A 9,521-nucleotide genomic window follows, 5' to 3' on the forward strand; every position below is an offset into this window, starting at 1 on the left:
TAAAAAAAAAGAGGATTAAATCTTAAAATAGTATAAAACAACTAACAAAAATTGTAAAACTAAAATTTTAATAAAGTTAAAGCTAAAAAAAATACTTTTTTGTATATTTCTCTTAATTTACTAATTAATATCGCTAATAAGCGGTAAGTAAAGTACTAAAGAGTTAAATTTAGTTTTAGATTTTAATTTAGTTTTAGCTTATACTTTAAAAGTGTTATATTCGTTGTTAACATTTAAACCTATTGATTTTTAAGTAATAACTTTTTTAAGTTATATATGATTAAAATAAAATAGTATAATTTTTTATTCATTTATTTAAACCACTTACATTTATACACTTTAAAAAAACAATACAGAAATTTTTATAAGTTATAGTATGTCTTAAGATGTTTTTTCTCGTGGTTTAAAAAAAGTCATCAAATTAAAACTATCGGTTTATAAACATATTACAAACGACAAAGTAAAATATTCAAGTTAGATATTTAATACCGTTTTACAACATCGATGATTGGCGTATTTTTTCAAACAACGCCTAGTAGCGGATGATTTATTTAAAATATTTAAATCAGATATTTTCAATTATAATGCTTGTATAAATGCATTCAAACAAAGAAGGAAAAGAAACACATCAACAAATTAAATTTATCACTTCTTAGCAGCAAATTTTTAATGTAAACAGCGCCAGTTAGCGGATAGGTTTATGTGAAATATTTTACCGGGCTTCTTCTACTGCAGACACCGTTAGACTTGGGCAAGCAAACGCTGTCCTGAGCTCTCTTGCCCCACGGGTCCCAACTTCTCGGGATCCTGCACTGGTCTGTTGGTCTTTGTTCCTTCTGTGAGTGTTTTTGGTTGCAAGTTTAATTAAAATAAGCATCATGAAATAAAGTAAAACAAACATTGCTTAGTAAAATAGTTGAATGTTTATAGTATAAAAAACTGTTTAAATTTGAAATGTTATTGAGGTATAACATACTTACAGTTTTTTTTTCTTTAAAATGTTTTAGTTTTTAGTTTTTTTAGTTATACTTATCTAGTTAAAATTCAGAATATATAAAACTTTTTTATTTAAAAGTACAATTGTAAACTAAATCAATTTAAATTGAAGCTAAAAATAGACATTGATTAAACATACTAAATTCAAGAGTGTTTTATTTTAATTCATTATATATTTGTAGAAAATTAACTTTATTTAGTTTTATTCAAGTTGTAACATCCTAGATCAGTTTTTACTGCACATTCAAAAAAAAACTCAAGTATTAAAATGGGATAACCTAAACACTTTTCTATAATTATCAATTGTATAAATTAATTAACTAGTTTAATATAACAATTTTAAAGTTTATCTATTAACATAGTTTACTTATATATTTATGTGTATATATATATATATATATATTGTATTTCTTTCTTCATTCTAAATACTTTTAACACAATAACTGAATACAACCTAGTAACAACTCCACTTTGAACAGAAAATAGATATCTAATTTTTTTTTTATCAAAAAATACATAAATTTTAATAAACGAACTTCATGCTTAGTTTTTTTAATTAAGTTTGTTTAATTAAAATAAACTTAAACTAACCGGAACATTATAACAACTCCATTCTGAGCAGAAAACAAATGTTTAAGTTTATTTTATTAAAAAATATTTAAACTTTGCTAAACGAACTTAATGCTAAGTTTTTTTTTTTAATTTGTTTAGTTAGAACCAACTTAAACTAACCGGAACATTATAACAACTCCATTCTGAGCAGAAACTGCATTTTCCACAAGCCTGCTTGTACCTGTATCGGTGATTGTTGAAAACTTGGTTCATTTCTGAAAGATGCATGTCTTCCGATATGTGTTTTACTCTGATGCATTTTGGTACGTACATCCTACCTTGTTCTACCTTACCTAAAAACATTAAATAATTTTCAATCCAATAAGAAAGGCAGTTTACTGAAGTTAGCAAAATTTCAAAAAATAGATGTTTTATGTTATGTTAAACTTTAGTAATTTTTATGTATTTTACAACATACTAACTTGATAGTTATATACTTACTAGAAAAAATGAACATACAATGATATTGGTTTAAAAAAAAAACATAGAAAAAACTGTCTCAACTCTTTTAATACAAAAACTACAAATTTAGAGATATTTTTTGTTATTACAACATTTTTAACTCTTTTGAAACCTATTTGCGTATAAAAAAATATATTATGAAATTTTCAAGTTTGGACATGTTTATATAAAGATGTAAAATTCAAGTTTATTAAAAGTAATACTTAAATACGTCAAACAACTCTTAATTACCAGAAATGATATAACTTTGACCCTGTTCAAGTATATCAGTGCAGTCGAAATCCCCTTTGTAATAGACGAACCCTTTTCCTCGCTCTACATCAACACCATTTTGCTTGAATATCTGAAGGTTTTATTCTTTAAACAGTAGTACATTTAAAGAGAAGAAAAATACGCTCAAAATGTTTAGTCTAAGGACCTGGTGCACGACCCGGTAACACTAAACACCTTTTGGTTATCGAGTTGAACACCACGGATACCTTTCAAAGTATTGTCCAGGACTTATATATTATGTATATATATAATACTTTGTGACTAACTTTTAACACTTTCACAGTATACTTAATTTCGTGATCAAAGTTCAACTTGTAATGTCTTCTGTGATAGTAATCTGTAAATTGTTTGAATTTTTTTAATTCTTAAATAAAGATTAACCTAAGAAAGCTATTTAAGTTTATACACTAAGTAAGAGTTTAGAATTAGATAAAACATATTAATTACCCCTTATTTTTAATAAATTTTGAAATTAAAAAAGAGAACATTTAAATAACTCAATGTCTCACAAAACTAACGCTTTTAAACTTTGTGTTAAAGGTTTACATGTTTATGTTTAAACATTTTTAACATGCTTGAACTGTTTTTTAGATGTTTTCAAATCACTTTTAAAATATGTATATTCAAGGTTTAAAACAATAAGCTTTTAATTTAAATAAATGAGTTTTTATAAAAGTTAGAAACCTGGATCAATGGTTTTTTCATCAACAAATTTAACTAGTACAGCGTCTTCCACTCTCACATAAATAGCTGTTAATATTTTTATATTATTTGGTAATAACTTATTTTTAGATATAATTCTATTAATTACAAAACTTTTAATACTTATGTTTTAGATAGTAAACTTACCACATGACCCTAACTATCTTAAAAACCAAAAAAAAAATTACTTGAAAACTCATCGTTGAGTTAAAATCCCTATTGTTCATTCTACTAATAACAAAAACTTAATTTTATGATAATGATTTATTGAATATTTTATACAGTCGACTTGCTTGTTACGAGAAAAATAGAACTTAAGAGTAAGTTTTGTTCGGAAAAAAAAGCATAAAGATTTAAACATAAGTATCTGTCTAGATTTTTTACAATGGTATACGAAAACAAATTACATTTGTTATTTTAAAAAACATAATAAATCAGTTTTAATAAAAATAAAAATAATCAGATATAAAAAAATGCTTTAAATTGCTGTGTAAAACATTAGTTATAAAATATCTATATGAAAAAAGGTTTTATTTTATTTAAAAGTTACAAAACATAAATCAACATTTTTATCACTAAAACTAACATTAATCTGAAAAGTAAAACACATTTTGTGGAAAGGTTAATAGTATATTTTGTTTCAAAAGTTATTAGTTTTAGATTGATGAAGGTAAAAATTAAAGAAAAATAAATTAACTAACATTAATCTGGCTTGCAGTATACGTTTTGTGGATAAAAAAAAAGAATTATTTCTCTCTAATAAAAGCAGTAAAAAGAACCATTTGTTTTGTATTGTTAGAAATAAATATACAGTAATAAAACTAACAAAAATCTGAATTGCAGAATGAGTTTTGTTGATGGGAGTAACCACAACGACATTCTGCGTTTATGACGTAACAATATGACGTCATTACAACAAGGAAAAACACGAATTTGCAACCAAGAGACATTTTTTAAAGTTAGACCTATAGAAAAATAATTAAGCTTTGAAGCTACCCTTTTAGCGCTATAATAGTGAAATAGTTTAAGCGAAATAAAATTTTTACATTGCATTTTATTAAACTTTTACTCAAGTTCAACTAACGTTCAGTAAAATAAAATTTAGATAACCATTAATACAAAAGGATGAAAATATGACAATAACATGAAAATATCCATTAGTCTTTTATATACTAAGCTGCACATGAAATAAAAATCTACAATTTTTTTGCAAAAAAAAAGCAAACTGTTCAAAATATAAATCTGAAAACAATTTTTTAATTAAGAAACGTTTATTTCAGGATAAATAAAAAAAACTGAAGTTTATATAAAATTTAGTTAATAATAGTTTTCACACCACAGTGTTAATATTGAGTAACGGTAACAAACTGTTTAAAGTATAAAACTGTTAACAACTTTTTAATTAGGAAACACTTATTGTATATCACTTACTTAACAGTTAGTTTTACAACACAGTTTAAAAACTATTTAACGGCTTAAAAGCATGAAAATGTTTTAGATGCTATGATTTTATTAAAATTGCTTTAAAAGATTTTGTTTCACTTAAGTGCTAAAGTTATTTTGATTTAAGTTGTAGCTACACTTAATAAAACCACTATCTATTAACTAATAACAATTTTTTTGTTTCAAGATATTATATTAAAATATATTTAACAAACAGTACAAAAAGTACATAAAACAAAAACTTAATACAAACAAAAGTACTTTGCTCATTTAATACTAATACGTAAATAAGTATAATTAAAAAAAAAGGCAAACTGCTTAATGTTTTAAAACGAAAGAAAACGACACAATAAAAAACTTTTATTGCAAAATAAACAATCAGTTATACACATAAGTAGTTAAATAAAATTATCTGTAAGTAGCTTGCTTTTTTTAAAATTAAGCATAATTTTATTTTTAAACTTATTTTTTATAAATAAAGTTTTTAGTTAGCATAAATTTAATCTTAATAAAAGTTAAGTTAACTTAATGAGTCATAAACATACTTGAAAATCTTTAAAACAAACTTAATGATTTTTTTTGACCAAAACAAATACGGAAGACACTTAAGATATTTAATTTGAAGTTTTGATTATTTTTATTATATACTTTGTACTTATAAACCTTAATAAAATTTTTAATGAATACGTTTTATTTAAATTTTTTTTTTGGGACATTTTTTTCAGGGTTTCTAAACAACCTGGAATCCTGAAAAACTTGCAATTTAAAGCCAAAAAACAATTCGGTTTAAGTTTAGCTTTAAACAATTTTTACAAGTAAAGTTATGAAATTTATATTTGACACAAACATCTGTCATATAGATAAGTTGTTATTGTTATTGTTGATTTTTGAATTTAAAAAACACATTTAAACTAATTTTACAGTATCTTATCAATGTTGTTATACAAATAAAGACAGTACATTGAAGTTAATTTTATACTAAACCCAAAAAGTTTTTGTTTTAAAAACCATAAAGAAATATTTCAAAAACATTTGAAAAATATTTGACATCTGTTTTGTTAGACTACTTATAAAAACTAAAACTACGTGATTTTGAAATAATTTAAGATATAAGGTTTGATGCTTAAAAATATTCTGTTTTTAACTGTAACATTTTGTATTTACTTGAAAGTTTAAAAAATTGCATATAGATTCAAAAAGGTTTTGTTGATAGAATATTTAGTCTGTTAGTGTGAATAGAAAGATTCTAGCTTTTTTGTGCATTTAAAAGTTTATTTTTCAAGTTAAGTTCAATTAGAATATTTTTACTATAATCTTTAACAACACTGAACTCTAGTTTTATTTTAAAATTAACAAAACAATTTTTTTTTACTCAAAGTTTTTAAAATACAAACAAAAAGTAAAAAACACCTGTTACGGTTACTTTGTTTCAATTATCTATACTTGCAAGTATATTCATAAGAAATTAAATGTGTTTCAACGTTTTTTGAAATGTTTACCATACTTACAGACGAAAACAAAAATAACAAACAAAAAAATTCTTTTTTTCTTTAAATATGCATCAACCATTTGAAAAAGTTTTATGTATTTTAAATACACTTTTCAAAAGTATTTACTACTTTAAATATTTAGAAAGTTTTTACCTCTCGTGCGCACTTTAAATGCACTTTTGCTAAGTTAATTTCAGTTAGCCTATTTTTGCTATAACCTGTATCAACATTAAACCTTATATAAAATTTAAATCAACTCAATAAAGCAGTTTTAAGTCAAAGTTTTCTAAATACAAACAAAAAACAAAGAACCAGCTGTCACGATGGTTTCACGTTAGTTTTTCATATTTGGAAGTATATTAAAAAAAATAAATATTTCGAAGTAAAACTTAAACAAAACTTAAAGTCGAAAATTAAAAAATAACAAAACATGCACAACAGATTTGATTTTATTAACATTTGCTCGAACTACCACAAATAGTTTTTCATTTCTTTATCATATATAACCGGGTTTCTTCTGCTACAGACTCCATTAGATTTCGGCAAACAAACGCTTTCTAACGATTTCTTATTCATTATACCCCATTTCCTTGGTAACCTGCATTGGTTCGTTGGTCTTTGTGATTTCTGAAAAAGTATTTTTGAAAATATCGTTTATAATACGTTTTTTAAGGAAAATACAAAAAAAAGTGTATATTACTTGTTAAAACTTTGATTTTTAATAAAATGTATAGTTAGAAAAAACTATCATTAACTTTATAATTTTTTTTAATTAGTAACAGTTTTTTATACTTTAGTGCTTTATGCCTAATTACTTTCACAAAAAGCTTAACATACTAAAGCAGTTTTTATAAAAAAATTGATAAGAACTCTTTTTTATTAGTAAAAATTTGAAGCTAATTTAACCAAAAACCTACAGGCGTTTTATAGCAACTTGGTTTCGTACAAAAGCTGCACTTTCCGCAAGCTAGTTTGTACCGGTACTGGTAATTACTGACGTACTGTTTCTCAATTAGTGGGTGCAAATAGTGTGGCATGGGTTTGAAGTAAGTGCAAGTTGGTATGTACAGTCTGCCTGAGCGTACTTTTCCTGTAAGAATAAAAAAGGGTTTATTTTGGTAATTCATAAATAATTTAAAAACTTTTACTGTTTACTGAAAACTTTACAAAAAATAAAAACAATTAATGTAATGGTAATTCGTAAAAATAAACGTTGAACTGCTTGTTAAAAAAGTCTTTTTAACAAACAAAAATTCTTTAAAACATGGAGTTAATTAGTTGCAGAGCTGCATAAACTTCATCTGATTGTGTTTAAACTTTTAGTTCAAGTTTATTTCAAAGTTGCAGAAAAGATATAAAAAGAAAAAGTAAGTGTGAACAAAAACTGTATTTAAGATAGTAACCCAGAACTACAACTTAAATTGTCACCCCAGAAGCTTACTGTAAACGAAACTAAAACACATATAATTTGTTACTTACCAGATATAATGTATTTTTCACCAAAATTAAGTTGAACCCCACACCCGGCACTCTTTTCAGTGAAAATAAACCCACTTTCCAACTTGATACTAATACCTTCTTGTTTGAAAACCTGATTTTATAACTTTTTTAAAGTAGTTAAACTTTCTGAAACAGCTATTGGGACCAGGATATATTTTAAATAAGTATATACAACTATAAGTTAATTAAAAATTAGTATTCTAAAAAAACATTATTAAACCTACTTTTAATACCTTTTTAATACTAATACCTTCTTGTTTGAAAACCTGAATTGATTGTATTCACTTTTTTATTTTTTTTTAATTTAACAAATATGAAGTAGAAAGGGTTTCTAAAACAACTGTAGACGTCTTAATGTACTGTTTATATAACCATTTATTTTAAGCTATTAGAAATAAAACACTGTTAAACCCACTTTTAATATTTCTACGGTATATTCGGTTTCATGTGGAAAAACTAATTTGTATCTTGTTCCATCGTATTTCACTTCAAACATAATTGGAGTTACTTTAAAAATTTGCGATGTTTAGAATAGTATTTGTTTTATTATATGCATTTTAAAAATAATAATGGCTAAAAAGATGTATCTAAAACATTATTAAGTTGTACGTTTTGTAAAACTTTAAGTAATTTATTTAACTTTTATAGTAAAGCTAAATATAAAAAGTTATTACAAAGTATGGTTAAAAAACCATTAAATGTTAGACTTTGATAATTTTATTGACAAAATATTATTTTTAAAAACTATCAAACTTGGCATATTGATCTTTTTTCCATCAACAAAATTGACCCATTTCGTTTTTTCTATTTGCACATAAACAGCTGTTTGTAAGTATTTTATTTAGTGATATAAATAAGTATTATTTTACTTAAGTTATGTCAGTGACTTCAGATCATACTGTCAACTCGTTTTTATAAAAATTTGTTAACTCATTTTTTACTAACAAATTTAACGAAGTTTACAGTCGATGAAACTCGTAAATATGAAAGTTGGATTATAGTGAAAGTATTTGTATATGATGTATTATATAATAAATAAACAATACATGCTTTTTTTTACAAAGTAAATTGTTTATTTAGGTAAAAAAGTTGTTAGAAAAGACATTAGATCTTCAGTATAAAAATATTAATCAACCATTTTTTTCTTTAAAACAACATAGAACTAGAAATTTTGTTTAATGAAAAGTATAAATTATATGAATAATTTCTAATTTTAGAAAACCAAAGTTTTTTTCAAATAAAACTAACAGAAATCGGACATGCAAAACGAATCTTGAGGGTGAGTGTAAAAACACGTGCACGCTTCTGTTGTGACGTAATAAAATGACGTCATTACACTAAATGAAAATACAAGCTCGTCAAAAGTGGCCATTTTTTATTAAAATTTAGATTTTTGACAAACAAAACACCTGTGTATATTTTACGACAAATTTAATTAATTATTTCAAAAATTCTAGCTAAACATTTTATACATTTTTCTTAACACTAGTTTAAAATAAATGTAAGCAAACATTAATAAAACATTTCAATATTGGTAAAACTCAATTAAATACATTTTGTTAAATCTAAATTCAAACTTGCAACAACTAAACGTTTAGTTAGCTTAAACTAGAGTAATAAAAAACTTGTTCCACTGGAAAACTACACTTTTGGTTATTAACAAAAACAGTATGAGACTCACAAAAAACAGTGTTAGTATAAGTAAAAAAAAATTATAAATTTCCTGATGAACTGTGAAAACCAATTAAAAATTTGAACAAATGATAACAAATGATATTAATAAATTAAGCAAAAACAACTTAAAAGTAAAAGAATAGCCACTTTTATATAAAAACACCAATAAACTTCCATAGAAAAAGAGAAGATAATGCTTTTAAAAGCATGCATGAATTAAATTAAAAAAAGATTTTTTACAAGCAATTCTAACCAATTAGTCGAACGCAAATGCAATTAAGAACAGTTTGTTTATAAAATTAATTACGTTTCTTAGTATGTAATGTTTATTTTCAATTCAATATTTCACGATTTTTACAGTTTATAGTC

At 24.0% G+C, this 9,521-nt stretch overlaps 1 protein-coding gene across 1 annotated transcript; it reads right to left on the reverse strand.

The window, feature by feature from the left end:
* Nucleotides 1-698: 698 nt before the first annotated feature.
* On the reverse strand, nt 699-3,995 carry LOC145834217 (metalloproteinase inhibitor 4-like). The gene is made up of 6 exons (XM_082941597.1): nt 3,872-3,995; nt 3,028-3,093; nt 2,610-2,680; nt 2,302-2,413; nt 1,729-1,901; nt 699-836 (listed from the first exon to the last, which is right to left on the reverse strand). Exons 1-6 carry the CDS (start codon nt 3,993-3,995, stop codon nt 699-701), a joined length of 684 nt encoding a protein of 227 aa, XP_082797723.1.
* Between the last annotated feature and the right edge of the window lie 5,526 nt (nt 3,996-9,521).

This window comes from Thalia democratica, chromosome 1, assembly GCF_965202585.1.
Source record: "Thalia democratica chromosome 1, ktThaDemo2.hap1.1, whole genome shotgun sequence".
NCBI classification, from domain to species: domain Eukaryota; kingdom Metazoa; phylum Chordata; class Thaliacea; order Salpida; family Salpidae; genus Thalia; species Thalia democratica.